The following is a 21553-nucleotide window of genomic DNA, read 5'->3' as shown; positions in this document are numbered from 1 at the left end:
TTGGAGATCAATACAGCACAGTATAAACACAGATAATTATTGGAGATCAATACAGCAGGGTATAAACACAGATAATTATTGGAGATCAATATACATTTGTAGCACAGTATAAACACAGATAATTATTGGGAATCAATACAGCACGGTATAAACACAGATAATTATTGGGAATCAATACAGCAGGGTATAAACACAGATAATTATTGGAGATCAATATACATTTGTAGCACAGTATAAACACAGATAATTATGGGAATCAATACAGCACGGTATAAACACAGATAATTATTGGGGATCAATACAGCACAGTATAAACACAGATAATTATTGGAGATCAATACAGCACAGTGTAAACACAGATAATTAATGGAGATCAATACAGCACAGTGTAAACACAGATAATTATTGGGGATCAATACAGCACTGTATAAACACAGGTAATGAGATCAATACAGCACAGTATAAACACAGGTAATCATTGGAGATCAATACAGCATGGTATAAACACAGATAATTAATGGTGATCAATACAGCACAGTATAAACACAGATAATTATTGGGGGATCAATACAGCACGGTATAAACACAGATAATTATTGGGGATCAATACAGCACAGTATAAACACAGATAATTATTGGGGATCAATACAGCACAGTATAAACACAGATAATTATTGGGGATCAATACAGCACAGTGTAAACACTGATAATTATTGGGGATCAATATAGCACAGTATAAACACAGATAATTATTGGGGATCAATATACAGGTGTAGCACAGTATAAACACAGATAATTATTGGGGATCAATACAGCAGGGTATAAACACAGATAATTATTAGGGATCAATATAGCACAGTATAAACACATATAATTATTGGAGATCAATACAGCACAGTATAAACACGGATAATTATTGGGGATCAATATAGCACAGTGTAAACACTGATAATTATTGGGGATCAATACAGCACGGTATAAACACAGATAATTATTGGGGATCAATACAGCACAGTATAAACACAGATAATTATTGGGGATCAATACAGCACAGTATAAACACTGATAATTATTGGGGATCAATATAGCACAGTATAAACACAGATAATTATAGGGGATCAATATACAGTTGTAGCACAGTATAAACACAGATAATTATTGGGGATCAATATAGCACAGTATAAACACAGATAATTATTGGAGATCAATACAGCACAGTATAAACACGGATAATTATTGGGGATCAATACAGCACAGTATAAACACAGATAATTATTGGGGATCAATACAGCACAGTATAAACACAGATAATTATTGGAGATCAATACAGCACAGTATAAACACAGATAATTATTGGAGATCAATACAGCACAGTATAAACACAGATAATTATTGGAGATCAATACAGCACAGTATAAACACAGATAATTATTGGAGATCAATACAGCAGGGTATAAACACAGATAATTATTGGAGATCAATATACATTTGTAGCACAGTATAAACACAGATAATTATTGGGAATCAATACAGCACGGTATAAACACAGATAATTATTGGGGATCAATACAGCAGGGTATAAACACAGATAATTATTGGAGATCAATATACATTTGTAGCACAGTATAAACACAGATAATTATGGGAATCAATACAGCACGGTATAAACACAGATAATTATTGGGGATCAATACAGCACAGTATAAACACAGATAATTATTGGAGATCAATACAGCACAGTATAAACACAGATAATTATTGGGGATCAATACAGCACGGTATAAACACAGATAATTATTGGGGATCAATACAAGGAGGATTCTAACACATTATGATGTCAGCCGTAGGCATCATTTGGCACAAACTTAATGGCTCAGTCTATATGATATAAAGAATGTTACTATTAAGTCAGATTGATCTATAAAGTTTCATTTACAAGTGAAATTGAAATTTAACAATGCACTAATTTTTCCAAAGTAATTTACCATATTATGTACGGTATTTCTTATAATATGGGCATCATTAACATAGCTGAGAGCCTATACGGAACAATATTAATATAGTTAAAAATATTATACATGTATATGTTTATAAACTCAGGCAGTAAATGGAGATCACAGATTATTAAGGCTTGTTAAGATTTTGATTATTAGACTTTTTAATTATTCCAATTTGTTTACTTAGTGTAATTTTTCAGTGTGATTACACGTGTTATTGTATGAATAGTTTTTCAAAACCCATATACATATATGTATTTGAGAGACAAAGCCTTATTCATTTTGTATGTTTATCCTAAAGTTGAAAAAGTTATGATTAGAAAATTATTGTATTTATCCTTAAAATTGTTCTTCATTGCAAACAGTGATGCACACAGGGAAAAGCATGTCAAATTGTTTTGTTATAATTTTAGGTTCGTGATCGCCCAGAGATGCTCAGAAGTCAAACTCCTGACCTTTTCTCCTTCACTGTCACTGGTTTGAGCGATGTAGTTAAAAAACATGGTGGGAATTCACCCCAGACAGCTGACGCCCAGAAGTTGATATCGGACTTTATTACCAAGGTAATGGGACAGGAAGTGTTTGGGTAGCCCCTGAGATGACGTCCATTGACATATTGAAATATGTTAATCTCAAAGGCATATGTCTGAGGCAATGATCCGCACAATGATGAGTTTTGAACATATCAGTGCTGTGCAGTATAATTACAAAATTTAATGTGTCACTGATTATGCAGATGACCCCATTATTCCATGCTTCAAACAGATTAGACATTCATTTTGTAAGGACATACGTAATGTTTCTTTCATTTCTCTAATATTATTTTCATCTCCTCAATATGGAAAGTGCTTGTATGATTTCTGAAATTTTATATTGTATTGATATTATCACACTGTGTATATGGGCCTGGGTAGCTCAGTGGTTAGATCACTAGTCATTGAAGGGTCTCGGGTTCCATGATTGTTCCAACGACTTTTTTTTATACCCCCCGCAACAAGTTGTGGGGGGGGTATACTGGAATCGGGTTGTCCGTCTGTCCGTCCGTCCGTAGACGCAATGGTTTCCGGACTCTAAAGCATTATCCTTTCCACCTACCGTCACCATATCATACATATGGACTACCCATGGGATGAAGATGTTCCCTATTGATTTTGGGGTCAAAAGGTCAAAGGTCACGTGCACTGGACATCGAAGTAGCAATATGGTTTCCGGGCTCTAAAGCATTATCCTTTCCACCTACAGTCACCATATCATACATATGGACTACCCATGGGATGAAGATGTTCCCTATTGATTTTGGGGTCAAAAGGTCAAAGGTCACGCGCACTGGACATCGAAGTAGCAATATGGTTTCCGGGCTCTAAAGCATTATCCTTTCCACCTACAGTCACCATATCATACATATGGACTACCCATGGGATGAAGATGTTCCCTATTGATTTTGGGGTCAAAAGGTCAAAGGTCATGCGCACTGGACATCGAAGTAGCAATATGGTTTCCGGGCTCTAAAGCATTATCCTTTCCACCTACCATCACCATATCATACATATGGACTACCCATGGGATGAAGATGTTCCCTATCGATTTTGGGGTCAAAAGGTCAAAGGTCAAGCACACTGGACATCGAAGTAGCAATATGGTTTCCGGGCTCTAAAGCGTTATCCTTTCCACCTACAGTCACCATATCATACATATGGACTACCCATGGGATGAAGATGTTCCCTATTGATTTTGGGGTCAAAAGATCAAAGGTCAAGCGCACTGGACATCGAAGTAGCAATATGGTTTCCGGGCTCTAAAGCATTATCCTTTCCACCTACAGTCACCATATCATACATATGGACTACCCATGGGATGAAGATGTTCCCTATTGATTTTGGGGTCAAAAGGTCAAAGGTCACGCGCACTGGACATCGAAGTAACAATATGGTTCGGTTTGTCATGCCATTTGTTTTTTACACTCAGAAAAGAGGTAGTTTATACCCATTACCAACACCCTTTGGGAGATTGGGGTAAGCGGGGGGTATTCTTAGTGAGCATTGCTCACAGTACCTCTTGTTCTTCTCTGCTACAGTAATGTCCATTTATACAACTCACTGTAATACATAAGAGCTGACTTTACATTCTCACTTGCAAACAACCAGGAACCATCAAAATATGCTAACTCTAATACAGACATGGTGATATACCCCAAGATCTTGGATATAACGCAAGTTAATTGTATGTGAAATGTCATGAAAAATTATATATTTATTGAGGAATGTCATGCATGTCCTTAAATATTTGAAAAAGTCAACAGATCAGGTAAAGGTTATTAAGTGAAAAATTTGAAATACTGAAAACTTTTCAAAACATTTTATTGTTATATATTTCTTTCAAGTGTTGTTTGATAACAAATATTTCAAAATGTGATTGTAATATGTTCATGATATACATTTCAATTGATTGACCAATCACAACTCAGTCAATACTAGCACTGGTGGTCTCTGATTGGTTGACTTGACACAACTCAATCAATACTAGCACTGGTGGTCTCTGATTGGTTGGATTTACACAATGTTTTCCCCAACTCCAAACATAAAAGTTGTTTCCTTTGCACAGACTAATGCAAATCTTATTGTTGGTACTGGTAGAAAGGTTATGGGAATTGTTTTATGCGCCCGTCTAAAATGGGATATACTATGGTATGGCGCTCATGTCCGTCCGTCTGTCTTGCTTCGTGTCCGGCTCGTAACTTAAATATTACAAGACCTAGAATCATCAAACTTTGTCAGCTGATACATCTTTGGTAGAGGAATGGGTCACCCTTTAAAGTTAGGTCACTGTGAACTTTGATTAAGATGATATGGCCAAATATGACAAAATACTGTCGGACTCGTAACTGGACAATTATTTGGTCTAGAATCATCAAACTTGGTCAGTTAATGCATCTTAAAGCTGTATGACCCGATGTTCATGTATTATTTTTGTACATAATTACTTTAAAGCAGATTAATTACTTTATAAAGTTATTAACTTTCCCTTCATTACATGCTTGAAAACATTTGCATGTAAAAGAAAACAGTGAGAATGTTATTTAGAAAGTAAATATAGTGTGATACATATATAAATCATCCCATAAATTATACAGTGTTAGACATCTATAGATAGACCCACGCACGTCAGGGGAATCCCAACATGATGTATTAATTCATATGCAACTGTCTAGTTTTTAAGGCTGAAAGAGCGTAAAACAACGAATTACTAAGAGGTATTTAATTATTTTTATTTCTATTAAACTTATGGCATGGTACTGTTGTAACAAAATACAGAGCTTTACACAGATAAGACCACCGATGATCTGAAAGTTTGAACTGGTCACGTGACTGTCACTTGAAATGGCTGAGTGATGCGGTTATTTGTAAAGATTGATTTAATTAAAATCAAATAATTTTGGTTAAAACAGGAGGAATAATGTATGATATGTCATACAGCCTCATAACTACATACGTGCGATGATTTAATAGCATTTTTAAGAGATGGAAAAAAATATTGTAATTCGGACCATACAGCTTTAAGTAGAAGGTGTGTCACACCTTAAATCAAGGTCACTGTGACCTATGATTAAGATAATATCGCCATACTTGGTATAACGGTGCCTTTTCAACTGCTTCAAATCCGGAGAATCCCGCACAAATCGGGAAAGTTGGCATGTATGATAACCCCTTTTTTGGGTCTTGTAGATTTGAATCCTAGAACCAACAAACTTTGTCAATTCGTGCATCTGTAGAGAAATGTAAATTACGGCTAAAAATCAGGTCAATAAAACCTTTAAAATGGTATGTATTTAAAAAGATATATTAAGGGAGGTAATCCTTACAGAAGCAGTAACCCTCACAAATCTTACAGAAGTTACAAATCTATACTTATAAATTAACACATTTTGCCATTAAACTCTGAAACGCTTGTCCCAGAGTTACTGCTTGTAGTTATTACATCAAGAGAAACACTTTTTTTTCCATACTAGTAAACTGTAACTTCATAACAATTGACATGAATAATTATTTTTATTTCCAGCATTAATGATATACTGATAAATATATGCAGTATTGTGCTACAAAATTTGCAAAAACTTAATAACAAGCAGATCACACAACAGGTAAAGGAATTGTCTCATAGGAATAATGATCTAAGCCAAGGTGTTTCAAGAAGCTCAGTTGGACATACAAAGATAATTTTGATTAGAGCCATATTCTGTCTGTCCAATTAAGATTCCATTTGTCCCTTGGGAATAATGATCTAAGCCATGGTGTTTCAAATAGTTCATCTAAACATGCAGAGATCATTTTTATAAAAGTCAAATTGCATCTGTCCAGTTAGAGATTAATTAATGAGTATCACATACGAAGGCTGTGGAAATAATTTGTCACTTCTTTAATTTAATATGGGGCATTTCGTTGTACAACCCAAAAATAAGTAATTTATACCATGTGACAGAAATTATCTAAATACATGTAATAGAATGAAAATATGTTACGAGATATTTCTGTAGTTATTTGAACAATTCAAGAGATATATTGACAAGTCAATGGCAATGTGAAATGGACACATTACAAGGAATAATTTTAATTTTACTCAGACCTTAAAGCAAAGATATTGGTATAAACTTTGTACCAATTAAGGTTGATATGATTCTGTTTCATGCACTTTCATCTGTTTATAATGAATAAACATCTGACAGGCATATCATGTGCCTCAGTGGTGCACTTCATCTATCAAATTTTCTACTGAAGTTATTGATAAATGGATTATTGAATGGGGAAGAAATTGTGACTAAAAGTAATTTAATTTCAGATGACAGACGACTTCAGGAAATTGTACAAGGATAATGTAGTAGTGGAAGTACTGACAGTGAATCCTGAGCAGGGGGGATATGTAAGGAAGACAAGGAGTCTGATGGCAGTAGATGTTGTAAGTACAGAGGGGAGGGGGGGGGGGTAATGTAAGGAAGTCCAGGAGTCTAATGGTAGTAGATGTTTTAAGTATAGAAGGGGGGGGGGGGGTGTATGTAAGGAAGTCCAGGAGTTTGATGGCAGTAAATGTTATAAGTACAGAGAGGGGGGTATATAAGGAAGTCCAGGAGTCTGATGGCAGTAAATGTTATAAGTACAGAGTGGGGGGGGGGGGGGGTGTATGTAAGGAAGTCCAGGAGTCTAATGGTAGTAGATGTTGCAAGTACAAGGGGTTGGGGGTTGGGGGCTATGTAGGGAAGTCAAGGAGTCTGATGGCAGTGAATATAAGTACAAGGGGGGGGGGGGGTATGTAAGGAAGTCCAGGAATCTAATGGTAGTAGATGTTGCAAGTACAAGGGGTTGGGGGCTATGTAGGGAAGTCAAGGAGTCTGATGGCAGTGAATATAAGTACAAGGGGGGAGGGGTATGTAAGGAAGTCCATGATTTATTTTAAAATCCAGAGTCTGAAAAGTTCTCTTGGTTATTTTTCAGGATTCGGAACGTGACATCAATCTCTCTAAAGATTATGACGAGAATTACCCTGCCATTTTTAACATCATTCTGTGGACAATGATCATATTGTTTGTGCTCATCTTTGCTGTGTCGTATGGGATGTGGAACATCGACCCAGGCCGAGACAGTATCATTTACAGAATGACCACCACACGACTAAAGAAAGACTAATCGTTATCTGTAGATATTTCCTGTGATTTTCTGTTAGTCTTTATTTTATTTATACTATACTGCTCTATAAGATCATCAAGTATTGTTCATGGGAGAAAGAAACAGGGGTCAGAGAACTGTGTTCTCTTTCTAAATTAGTGGTGCAGTTGTAAATCTCAATGCCAAAAAAAAAATTACAAAAAAATTCCAGTTATTATAAAACATTGTTTGTGCCATGTTGTCCTTGCCATGACAGAAATGTGCTAAACTTGAATAGGCTAAAATAAGGACACATACACGTACAGTAAAGAATATGTTCAGGGTTTTTTCCCACAGATTTTATTAGGAGGGTGTGGTTAGTTTTGATTATGAGCACTGAGCAGTACACTTATTGTTCTATTACATGGTAGGGGTGTACACAGCAAAATTTTCAATATTTTTCAATGAACAATACAAGTCTGAATTCCATTACATGTCGTCGCCCAAATGTTCTTGTAACAAATTAAATATTGATCTAGTCTGCTGCTTGGGAGGGTAATATATGTATGTAGTAATTGATGCTTAGTTTAAGGGAACAGCTTTTCTTAACTGAGTGCTTGTATGTGTGATGTTGATGTGAATAAGATAGAATATTTACATTACGTTGTCTCTGTGAATTTAATTATGCATTAATTGTACTAGTGTACGTTTTTATCTTTTATCTTATAATTTTATGTTAATGCTGTCTGATGTGATCCCATGTTACTAAATTGGATACAACCCCCCCCCCCCCTCCAAATGAAAAGGCCTTAATAGTGGTGGATATATGATAAGATGGTCACAGATTGTCTCTAAATTTTGAAGGATTGTGCAAATCACAAAATACGATGTAGTAAACATGACAAGGGGGATAACTTTGACATCTCTATACCTTTTTTAGGGGGAGGGAGGATGCAATGTTCCCAAAAAGTCTTTCTGGGAGAAAAAAACATTCTAGGTCTGCTACAATTTAGTACTTTTTTTTCAATGTCATTCCTTTTTTGTAATCTGATGGAAGGTTTACCGAGGTGTAATCTGATGGAAGGTTTACCGAGGTGTAATCTGATGGAAGGTTTACCGAGGTGTATTCTGATGGAAGGTTTACCGAGGTGTATTCTGATGGAAGGTTTACCGAGGTGTAATCTGATGGAAGGTTTACTGAGGTGTAATCTGACGGAATGTTTACAGAGATGTAATCTGATGGAAGGTTTACTGAGGTGTAATCTGATGGAAGGTTTACCGAGGTGTAATCTGATGGAAGGTTTACTGAGGTGAGATCTAGAATGAACACATTCCTTTGTTGGTGATATTAATGTGTGCGGGTAACCATTGTGTAATAGATAGTGATTAGATGTACGAGTGGGCTGTTGTGATACTAATTAGTCATTAATATACATTGTATATCTGACAAAATTCCATATTGTTACTGTATGTTTATGATAAGCAAGAAAGTATAAACAGAACAAATAAATGTATGTATACATCTAAGATTGGAATTTCTGATTGTAGAACAGAACAAATAAATGTATGTATACACCTAAGATTGGGATTTGTAGAACAGAACAAATTAATGTATGTATACATCGAGGGTTGGGATTTGTAGAACAGAACATATAAATGTATATATACATCCAGGATTGGGATTTGTAGAACAGAACAAAATAAATGTATATATACATCCAGGATTGGGATTTGTAGAACAGAACAAAATAAATGTATGTATACATCTAGGATTGGGATTTGTAGAACAGAACAAACAAGAGATGTTTGTAAAACATATATGCACCCCCCCCCCCCCCCCCGGGTGCAAAATTGAAGTGTTGTACGCATGCATCATTTAATTAATAGTACATGTAGTATCACCAATTCAAAATATTGAGCAAACAATATCTTCCTATGTCAAGAGTGGATTGACCATGTGACAAAAAAAATCAACAGGGGCCATCTATTCCTTGTACTGTACCAGCGTACCAAGTTTGGTGTCAATCAAGCAATTAATTCTTAAATTTTAGGAAACAATATATTACTATCTCCAGTTTAACCCTTGACATTTGACTCTGTGACCTCAAAATCAATAGGAGTCATCTTCTCCTGAACATGTACCAAGTTTGATGTCTGTCAAGCAAAGGGTTCTTGAGATATTGAATGGACAATATATTCCTTTATTATATAGCTAATAAATAGTCTATTGCAAAATCTAGAGAATGTTTGCGTTCAATATCCTGAGAATTTATTGAACGCTAACTTTGCATTGCGTAAAGTATATGCCCCTGAAACATTCCGAGTATGAGCGTTCAATATTGACATTACCGTAACGACGTAAACAAGCCAAAATGGCAGACGATGGTCCTCCGAATCTGACAGAGCCGGTATTTGATATTTACTTAAGCAAATGTTTTACTGTACATAAATTATGATGTCCCCATTTTCAAAATCAGTTTGCTTCATGCATTTATGACGGGTTAAATATTGAACAGTTAAGAAATGCATGCTGTTATTGCACACCTTCACCTTAGATGCCAACATTGATGAATTCTCGTCTGTTTTGGAGTAGTTTGAGTGAAAAGGGATATAATTTAACAACTAAATGCTTTAGCTATATAATAAAAGGGTTATTGAACTTATATAGGTGAATATTGGCACTCGTTGGCTGTCAAAATGCACTCGCAAGCTCGTGCCTTTTCACAGCCAACTCGTGCCAATATTCACCAATATAAGTTCAATAACCCTATAATATCCAGTTTGACCTTTGACCATGTTACCTCAAAACCAAGAGGGGTGATCTTCTCTTGAAAGTGTACCAGTTTACCAAGTTTGATGTCTGTCAAGCAAAGGGTTCTCAAGATATTGAGTGGACAGTACATTCCTTTGTCCATTTTGACCTTTGACCATGTGACCTGAATATAAATAGGGGTCACCTTCTCCTGATGTACCAGTGTACCACGTTTGATGTCTGTCGAGCAAAGGGTTTTCCAAGATATTGAGCGGACAGTATATTTCTATATCCAGTTTGACCTTTGACCATTTGACCTCAAAATCAAGAGGGGTCATCTTCTCCTGAACATGTACCAGTGTACCAAGTTTGATGTCTGTCAAGCAAAGGGTGCTCAAGATATTGGGCTGGCAGTATATTTTTATGTACCCCTTTGAAGAAGAGAGGCATATTGATTTGCACCTGTTGGTCGGTCGGTAGACCACATGTTGTCCGCTCAATATCTTAAACCAATCACTTGATCGTAATGATATTTCATATGTGGGTTGGATATGAGAAAACCTATTGTTTTTCAGGTCAAGGGTCAATCTACTCTAGACATAGGAAGACCTTGTCTGCTCAATATCTTGAGAACCCTTTGCTCGACAGACATCAAACTCGGTACACTGGTACATCTTCAAGAGAAGATGTCCCCTCTTGATTTTGAGGTCACGTGGTCAAAGGTCAAGCTGGACATATGAATATGCTGTCTGCTCAATATCTTGAGAACTTCGCATGACAAACATCAAACTTGGTACATCTTCAGGAGAAGATGACCCCTATTGATCTTGAGATCACATGGTCAAAGGGCAAGGGTCAAACTGGACATAGGAATATACTGTCCGCTCAATATCTTGAGAACCCTTTGCTTGACAGACATCAAACTTGGTACACTGGTACATCTTCAGGAGCAGATGACCCCTATTAATTTTGAGGTAACATGGTCAAAGGTCAGTGGTTAAACTGGAAATAGTATTGTATTTTCTCCAATATTTTAAGAATTATTTGATTGACACCAAACCTGGTACACTGGTACAGCGTAAGGAGTAGATGACCCCTATTGATTTTTAGGTCACTCCACTCCTGACATTGGAAGATATTGTCTGTTCAATATTTCAAATTGGTGATACTATTATCAATCAAATTATACATGTGCATATTACACCATTTTGAATTTTGCACCATGGGGGCATATGTGTTTACAAACATCTCTTGTCCTATGTCCAGTTTGACCCTTGACCATGTGACCTCAAAATCAATAGGGGTCATCTACTCCTGAAGATGTACCAGTGTATTAAGTTTGATGTCTGTCAAGCAAAGGGTTTTGAAGATATTGAGAGGACAGTTTATTCCTATGTCCAGTTTGACCTTTAACCACATGACCTCAAAATCAATAGGGGTCATTTTCTTCTGAAGATGTACCAGTGTACCACGTTTGATGTTTGTCAAGCAGAGGGTTTTCATATAAATGTATATACATGTGTACATCTAGGATTATTGAACTTACATTAGTGAATATTGGCTGTAAAATTGCACGAGCTTGGAGTGACAGCGAACGAGTGCCAATTATTCATCAATATAACAGTATAAATGTATAAGTTCAATAACCCTTTTATTATATCACCAACCCTTTTATTATATAGCTAAAGTATTTAGTTGTTTAAAAATTATATCCCTTTTCACTCAAAATAGACCAGAATTCATCAATATTGGCATCTATAAGGTGAAAGTGTGCAATATCAGCATGCATTCCTTAACTGTTTAATATTAAAGCCGTTGTCGCCTGCCATTAAGGAAAGTCAATATTATAGGATTAAACATTCTTTTTGAAGAATTTATCGATGTGTAAACTCCAGATATTTTATTCACAAACTGAATAAAAGTGCGAAGCACTTTTATGTTAAGTTTGTGAGTAAAATGTCCGGAGTTTACACATCGATAAATTCTTCAAAAAGAATGTTTGATTCTTATAATTCCAATTTATTCACTTTATTAACAATTGCAAAAATTTGAATAGTTTCCCCGCACTATGTTATTTGTTTTCAGGCGTGTGTAAATACATCGCGTTTTCGGATTTATTGATGTGTAAACTTTTGTTCAGCTTTATTTTTGTCCAATCAAAACAATTGTAATAAATAACATTGCAATTATTGAACGCTCATACTCGGAATGTTTCGGGCGCACACAATTTACGCAATGCAAATTTAGTGGCATGTTCAATAAATTCTTGGGGGTATTGAACGCTAACATTCTCTAGATCTTGCGCATATTTTATATTAGACTGTTTATTAGCTATATAATAATGGGATTTATAGAACAGAACAAGTTAATGTATATATACATCTAGAATTGGGATTTGTAGAACAGAACAAATAATGTATGTATACATCCAGGATTGGGATTTGTAGAACAGAACATATAATGTATGTATACATCCAGGATTGGGATTTGTAGATCAGAACAAATAATGGCAAGTTTACATCTAGAATTGGGATTTGTAGAACAGAACAAATAATGTATGTATACATTCAGGATTGGGATTTGTAGAACAGAACAAATGAATGTACATGCATGTATACATACATCTAAGATGGGGATTTGTGACTGTAGATAGGTTCTGATTGAATTTTCTGTAACATTGACATACCAGACCCTGTTTAAGAACTGTCTAGATGGGATGGGGTTGAATTGTCGGGAACATTTAGATACCAGACCCTGTGGAAGGCTGTCCAGAATGTGTGCTGTTTTACTGATTAAAGTGACGAAAGAGAAACGGATACACTCTGAACTGTGAAGTTTCGCTTGTCTTATTTCATGTCATTGGTAAATTTATATCGAACAACGAACCCACGACTTCCTTGTTAGTGACGATTAACTCCAAATTTACAATTGGAAAAATATGAGGTGAAAATTTTAATGTCATGCAGCTTCAGCCATGTTGCAGTTGTTGCTGTTCAGTGTCTTTATCTTGCTGGTTATACAGTTTGATACACATGTAAATATTGATACACATGTACATATAAATATTGGATTCTTCACGACAATAAAAGTATATTAGGTCTGTTACTGACCATATTCAGGAATTTATCAGGTTGATCAAGCTTGCACTCAACTAAGCCAAGATACAGTTATGTTGACAGAAAATCTACAAAAAATAAAACCACTTTTGAATGCATGTATCATTATAAAAGAAGCTTTTCAGGGTGCCCTTCACCTTGTGAATTTCATTGCTAGAGCTGATGTATTATTTAGCATACTTGATTCTGATAAAATATGTAACTTTTTAATATGTGCCCTTCACCTTGTGAATTTCATTGCTAGAGCTGATGTATCATTTAGCATACTTGATTCTGATAAAATATGTAACTTTTTAATATGTGCCCTTCGCCTTGTGAATTTCATTGCTAGAGCTGATGTATCATTTAGCATACTTGATTCTGATAAAATATGTAACTTTTTAATATGTGCCCTTCGCCTTGTGAATTTCATTGCTAGAGCTGATGTATCATTTAGCATACTTGATTCTGATAAAATATGTAACTTTTTAATATGTGCCCTTCGCCTTGTGAATTTCATTGCTAGAGCTGATGTATCATTTAGCATACTTGATTCTGATAAAATATGTAACTTTTTAATATGTGCCCTTCGCCTTGTGAATTTCATTGCTAGAGCTGATGTATCATTTAGCATACTTGATTCTGATAAAATATGTAACTTTTTAATATGTGCCCTTTGCCTTGTGAATTTCATTGCTAGAGCTGATGTATCATTTAGCATACTTGATTCTGATAAAATATGTAACTTTTTAATATGTGCCCTTCGCCTTGTGAATTTCATTGCTAGAGCTGATGTATCATTTAGCATACTTGATTCTGATAAAATATGTAACTTTTTAATATGTGCCCTTCGCCTTGTGAATTTCATTGCTAGAGCTGATGTATCATTTAGCATACTTGATTCTGATAAAATATGTAACTTTTTAATATGTGCCCTTCGCCTTGTGAATTTCATTGCTAGAGCTGATGTATCATTTAGCATACTTGATTCTGATAAAATATGTAACTTTTTAATATGTGCCCTTTGCCTTGTGAATTTCATTGCTAGAGCTGATGTATCATTTAGCATACTTGATTCTGATAAAATATGTAACTTTTTAATATGTGCCCTTCGCCTTGTGAATTTTATTGCTAGAGCTGATGTACCAAGAAACTTTGCAGTACGTGTCCTTGACCTTTCATTCTAGAGAACAAGACAGATCACCATTTTAAGCCTATAGGCTGGTTAGTCTCTTCCTGCTAAGTACATGTATATAACAAGAATCCATTCTTATAACGTTAATGTGTCTGGTAACCTATGACCTTTAGCCTAAATACAATAGTGGTCTTCCTCCATCACACTCTTCATGTGAAGATTTTCGTGTGAAGTTTCCTTGCTAAATCTGAAATAGTCTTCGAGCTATATCTTGGAAACCATTTCTTCCAATATGTATGGTGACATACTTCTGGCCCTACATGTAGGATGAATTATGTCAACATGCAAGAAAAGTATGTCAACATGTCTACATGCAAAATAATACTAAGTTAACATGCGAGTTGCCAATCTACTCAGAGAATCTTGTTTATAATATTTCCTAATGATAGAGACCCCAGATTTAACAAGGAAACTTCACATGAGGATGACCACCAATGCGTTTAGGCTAAAGGTCGTAGGTTACCCGACACATTAACTCTGAATGAATCCTCAAGTCCTGGATATTCATCATCATTCATGTGAGGCTTTGCTCTTACAAATGATGTAACTGTGTAATTTAATATATTACACACAAACCAAGTGTTACAAACAGACCCTGATTAATAACTCTAGTTTTCACTTAAGTGGGATAAAAACTTCAGCAGCTATAACAGATGAAAGATGAATATATTTTGTGAAAGTTTTATTTGCAAACTAATCTACAATACTCAATGTGTATATAAATAAAGATATTGCACTGACATCAACATTACATCAAAATAAAAATCATCTGAAAATAAAGACAGACATGACAAAATTTGTGTGACATTAAGGTGTCCATTTCCTGATCCCATTCATGATATGGCACAAAATCAAACGATATGATCAAATAACATGATTTAACAATCAACATTTTGAAAATGCAGTTATATCCCTATAGGAAACAGACACTAATAGTTTCTACTGAGAGTATCAGTTTCTTCAACAAACTTTCAAATTCACCCGAAAGTATTTGAGATCAGTGGTCTTCAGAATGTACCTATGACACTGTCTCTAGACGCCCCTCCCCCATACACACAGGAGTCATCACAGTAAGATTAGTATACTGGGGAAGAATGTAGTTCAACTTAAAGGTCCCTGGAACAAGTATCCATGAAAATCTTCCTCTTCAAGAGCTATACAGAGCAGTCCATTTCACTGATTGGACTGGTAAAATGATCAAATTGACTAGTATGCAAAAAACAAATTTAAAACTAAATTCTGGTGTTAGTTGGTGTGTTGTCCTGATCTCTTAAAATTATCTTATATTTCCCATTTTTGCAATATACAGATGTATAGCAGAATGCACTGTATTTGTCAATCTTTATTAAAATCAGATCCTTTGATCCGCTCTATGTGAGCGGATTAATCTACGTGAGCGGAACAAAGGATCTGATTTTAATCAGATTGTGTATACATGTATGTATGATGTGCTGGATTCATTAGAATTTAAGACAAGTAAATTTATCTTAGAAACTAATAAATTATGGGTACCGGGGTTAAGCCACTATTGCTATGCAATGAAATATCAACAGAGAATGAACGGTAAAAGCCTGGAGGGTATTGTGCTGGTAAACAGTAAAGGCCTTTTGTAAACAGTAAAAGCCTTGAGGGTATTGTGCTGGTGAACAGTAAAGGCCTTTTGTGAACAGTAAAGGCCTTGAGGGTATAAGAGTTTAAGGAGGTGTAACACCATTCAGTAATTAGTACTAGTGTTTAAGGAGGTGTATCACAATTCAGTAATTAGTAATAGTGTAAGGAGGCGTAACACCATTCAGTAATTAGTACTGGTGTTTAAGACGGTGTAACACAATTCAGTAATTAGTACTAGTGTTTAAGGAGGTGTAACATTATTCAGTAATTAGTACTGGTGTTTAAGGAGGTGTAACAACATTCACTAATTAGTACTAGTATTTAATGAAACATTATGCAATTCAGAAATTAGTACAGAATGTACTAGTGTTTAAAGGGACTGGTTCTCGATTTTTGAAAACAAATATTTTTCATTTTTGATGTTAAACATTAAAAATAAAACTCATTCAATGTTGACAGCCAAAATTTTGACCTTCTGAATGCAATTTTAGCCTTAAATCTGTGTTATGTAAACAAAGACTCGAGTGTTTTAATGTATACAAACAAACCAGTGAAATATCAATTTTGTAATATAATGCATCATAATTTTGCATAGTCACAAATGTAAACTTTTAGATGTCACATTTTACTCAAAGAATGCTTGAAATATGAAAGATATGATAAACTTGGATCAATATCCATTTCTTTTGGAAAATTCATAAACAATAACATACCAAAATCTTTGTTTACAAAACAAATGATAAACTCTCTAAAATGAGCTTCTGTGATAATGTATAACATTAATTTTCATGTGAAATCTTTTAAACACATTAGACAGTAGATTTTAATCATTAAAAGTGAAAAACAAAATTTTAAGGAAAATTGTGAATCAGTCCCTTTAAGGATGCATATAAACACAATTCAGTAAATAGTACTAGTGTTTAAGGAGGTGTAACATAATTCAATAATTAGTACTAGTGTTTAAGAAGGTGTAACACCATTCAGTAATTAGTACTAGTGTTTAAGGAGGTTTAACACCATTCAGTAAATAGTACTAGTGTTTAAGGAGGCATAACACCATTCAGTAATTAGTACTAGTGTTTAAGGAGGCATAACACCATTCAGTAACTAGTACATTTGTACTAGTGTTTAAGGAGGTGTAACATCATTCAATAATTTGATAGTATTAGTGTTTAAGGAGGTATAACACAATTCAGTAATTAGTACTAGTGTTTAAGGTGTAACACAATTCAGTAATTAGTACTAGTGTTAAAGGAGGCATAACACAATTCAGTAATTAGTACTGGTGTTTAAGGAGGTGTAATATATCAATCAAAATTCTCATGAATGAAAAATACAAGTATACAGTGGAAACTGTCTAACCCAACACCTGTGCAATCCATTTCACTTGGCATTCCAACCGTTATATTTTTATTTTCAATTTCAATGTGTTTGCACTGTTTATTCTGACAGACTGTGTATTCCACAAGTCTCCCAGTGCATGTCAGATTAGACAGGTTTCATTGTGTTTAATAAAATTGTGGGGTCTAAAATGACTAAATTCCTCTTTCCTTAAATGTTAAGTGGTATTACAATGAAATAAGATGGAATGCGTTAAACTGGAGTATTCAATATAATAAAAAATCAAAGAAAAAAATCATGAAGTAATATTTTGCTAAAAATATAAATATAAAACTAATCATATGAAAAACATTGATGGATTTCATTAACAGTACAAGCTGCACAAAAAAAATTATGATATTGAGTAAAGTCGATTACATGCGTGGGGAACTGTCACTAAACTGGCAAGATGAAATTAAAAACTTGTACGTAAATGATACACAACTGATACAGGTACATTCAAAATAATCGAGCAGTCAGCTTCACAAAGAGAGTAAGCATTTTACCACATGTCTATATTCCACAGAGATATGCATCGTACATGTATTATATAAGTGCTTCATCAGAATAAGGCCTGCCCCAAACAATCGGATTATTAGCAGTCTAACAAAAATTAGATCCTTTGAACTGCTATCTTGTAGATTGTTTGTGTCATAAAAAAAATAAAAGCGGATCCAAGATGTAATTTTTGATTGAATTCCAACACTTACTAGTTAAAGCAAGAAAATACCAATCATGAAAATTTTAAATGCATAATCACAGTCTTGAGAATTTAAGAAGGTAAGCCAGGCCATGCTGAGATAAATTCAAACAGGCTTTCGGAGGTAGTGTACTGATCTCAAAGTCGTTACTTTAAAGAACGGGTCCATAGTTAACTTTTCACATGCCGAATATATAATTCTGTAGTCAATAAGTGTATCTTAACTAGCCAGACAGATTTAGTAGCCAGGGTCATCTGGCTAGTAGTATATATATCAAAATGGAAATACACAGCCAACACTTTCCTCTGGAAAAAAATAACTGTCATTATATATTTCTACAATATATAACTGTAATCTAAAACATGCACTGCTAATTAATACACGAGGATTGTAATACTTGTTCACAGAATGTTCATCAAATTCCAAAATGCACTGAACTTGCAAAAATCATTCTTATGTTGGAAAAATGAGTTAAATAAATTATAAGTACATTTCAAGTTTTTAAAAAAGGAAATGTTTTGTGAAAAATCAAACTGTCTTCATAACAGATACATTTTGTTCACAAAAAACCGCAAACATTTGTCAACATAAATGCCTCCTTCCAAAACTGTCCATGGTTACTGAAACCAATGGCTTTTACATGTACCATTGTCCACTTTCTTATTTCTCAAAAAAAAAAAAGTGGGTCAAACATCAATAAGGTCACATGGTCACCAACTACAACATTGTTGGAAAGGTCTCTATTTTCATGAGGATCAAATCCATGAAATATCGAAGCCCTCTCTCTTACAGCTTCAAATAAGCAGTGTTAAGATTTCTACAAGTAGGTGAAAGGTCAATGTTAAGAGTTACAAGTCATAAATTGTGGCACTCTTGGAAAGGACTTGTCACTAAGAACACACTCACTAAAATTCATTTTTTGTCAATAACAGATTCCAAGAGCTTCTAAAGTCACACTTTACTCTGACTAATTACAAATATCAGTACTTGTAGTAAGTACATGTACATGGTCTGTGTCCATATCTTAAAGCATGAAAATCCATCTACACATCGAATACTGATACATCCTAATAATCATTAGCCACAAAATCGTCTCTACAAAGCCGCAAGAATAGCCACAAAATCGTCTCTACAAAGCCGCAAGATTAACCACAAAATCGTCTCTACAAAGCTGCAAGATTAGCCACAAAATTTTATCTACAAAGCTGCAAGTTTAGCCACAAAATCGTCTCTACAAAGCCATAAGATTAGCCACAAAATTTTATCTACAAAGCTGCAAGTTTAGCCACAAAATCGTCTCTACAAAGCCGCAAGATTAACCACAAAATCATCTCTATAAAGTTGCAAGATTAGCCACAAAATCGTCTCTATAAAGCTGCAAGAATAGCCACAAAATTGTCTCTACAAAGCTGCAAGAATAGCCACAAAATTATCTCTACAAAGCTGCAAGATTAGCCACAAAATTGTCTCTTCAAAGCTGCAAGAATAGCCACAAAATCGTCTCTACAAAGCTGCAAGATTAGCCACAAAATTGTCTCTACAAAGCTGCAAGATTGGTCACAAAATTGTCTCTACAAAGCTGCAAGTTTAGCCACAAAATTGTCTCTACAAAGCTGCAAGATTGGCCACAAAATCATCTCTACAATGCTGCAAGTTTGGCCACAAAAATTGTGCCTCTACAAAGCTTCAAGGTTACCCACAAAAAATTGGCCCCTATTAAAGTGAGAAGATTGATATCACTTCCCTTACAAAATTTGAATATAAACACTATTTTGTGTCCTGTATACCACATGACCGATTCATTCTGTTTTCCCAAAATCATTTCTTAATTCTTTTGACAGTTCCCAATTTGGAAAAACAAATTATATGGCCTCAATGTGCATTTATATCTCTACATCTCTACACTGAATTATATGTACACTGTAAGATATGTACATGCACACATCTTTATAGTAAGTCTTTGAAGTTTCACATTGTAATACATAGCATTACTATGTAAAGAACACATTTTCTCAGAATTGAATAAACAAAAATTAAAAAAAAATATTGTATACCCCCCCCCCAACCCCATATCCCCCCTCCCCCCCCCCCCCCCCCCCCCCCCTTAGGCATATTGCCAGGAAGTTTAATTTTTAAGCAATATTTTTCTGCAACATATGTTCTGTGATTTAGAAAACAATTTGTGTCTATCCCATTTGATATTAATTTCTAGGTTTAGATATAACTACAAATTTCAATTTGTCCAGCAGGAAGAAATGACAAAATAAAATCCAACATGAAGTCCCCATAACCACACATTGTCTGTCAAAACATGGATATATGATCCCATGCAAATAGATAAATGTACAGTTACATCAATTCATAAAAAAACAGAAGTTTTAGTATTGTGTCTGAACTCCTTAATAGTCTTTTTTCAGGTACATGTAAATTTCTGCACATGTCCCTGACTTGAGGTACTCTAGTTGTATATTACACTATCATACATGGACCGGTTTCACAAAACGTATGCCCTACATTCAGCAATCTTTACATACATAAAAACAACGACAGCTATGCCAGGGTTGCCTGTAAATGCTACACGATACCAACATGGGAATAATGGGCAGTGCCTGCTCCCCAATCCCATTTCTTTTGAATAAAATATTGTTTAAATCAAATATCAACAAGGGAAAATCTTACAGCAATAATAAATAATGAGATCAACATAACATATGAACAGGACGCAGAAAAACTAAACATGACTGATGCAAGATATGAATCAAACCAAGGGCCGTTCATTCATTAAAATTCTGCAGAAAGTACAATTTTCAAATTAACCACAAGCTTGACATTAAGTTTTGTTTTAAACATTTGCATTAAAATCAAGTCACACATCATAGGAACGGTAAGCCAATTATCATTAAAAACTACATTGATTGCGAAGAGCTGATGCAGACCTTGTTAGCGATTACTGATATTTACGAGTGCACCTACATTGATTGCGAAGAGCTGATGCAGACCTTGTTAGCGATTACTGATATTTACGAGTGCACCGGCCGACCTGTAGAGAGTAACAGTTAGGCAACAACAACTACACACTGATATTTCTGGTGCATTCACTCCCCCACTCTAACTAGACACGCCTGTCTCATCCTCTCGATGCGGGCGCTCGGAAATGAACCCAACTTCTTAAAACAGTTCTGAAAATGA

The 21553-nt window shown here is 34.9% G+C and overlaps 2 protein-coding genes across 3 annotated transcripts in view; one reads left to right on the top strand and one right to left on the bottom strand.

Moving 5' to 3' along the window:
* The window catches only part of LOC125658070 (renin receptor-like), a 19904-nt gene extending 10694 nt beyond the window's left edge, over nt 1-9210 (top strand). The window contains exons 6-8 of the mRNA XM_048889152.2: nt 2411-2560; nt 6831-6947; nt 7481-9210. Of these exons, the coding sequence (XP_048745109.2) occupies nt 2411-2560; nt 6831-6947; nt 7481-7672 (459 nt within the window). The 3' untranslated portion in view covers nt 7673-9210. The remainder of the gene's footprint in view (nt 1-2410; nt 2561-6830; nt 6948-7480) is intronic.
* Nucleotides 9211-20474: 11264 nt separating this feature from the next.
* LOC125659201 (growth hormone-regulated TBC protein 1-A-like) overlaps nt 20475-21553 on the bottom strand; it is a 28347-nt gene continuing 27268 nt past the window's right edge. Inside the window, exons 10-11 of one of the 2 annotated variants that reach the window (XR_008798800.1) lie at nt 21397-21543; nt 20475-21333 (exon numbers count right to left, since the gene is read on the bottom strand). Coding sequence is in view for 1 of the 2 variants with exons in the window: in XM_048890804.2 (XP_048746761.2) it covers nt 21460-21543 (84 nt within the window). In the remaining variant the exon portion in view is untranslated. Of the gene's footprint in view, nt 21544-21553 lie in introns of both variants that reach the window. The other variant, XM_048890804.2, reaches the window with a different exon arrangement.

Source organism: Ostrea edulis, chromosome 9 (genome assembly GCF_947568905.1).
Source record: "Ostrea edulis chromosome 9, xbOstEdul1.1, whole genome shotgun sequence".
NCBI classification, from domain to species: Eukaryota; Metazoa; Mollusca; class Bivalvia; order Ostreida; family Ostreidae; genus Ostrea; species Ostrea edulis.
Note: the sequence above shows the minus strand (reverse complement) of the source record. Positions and strands in the feature narration are given on the sequence as shown.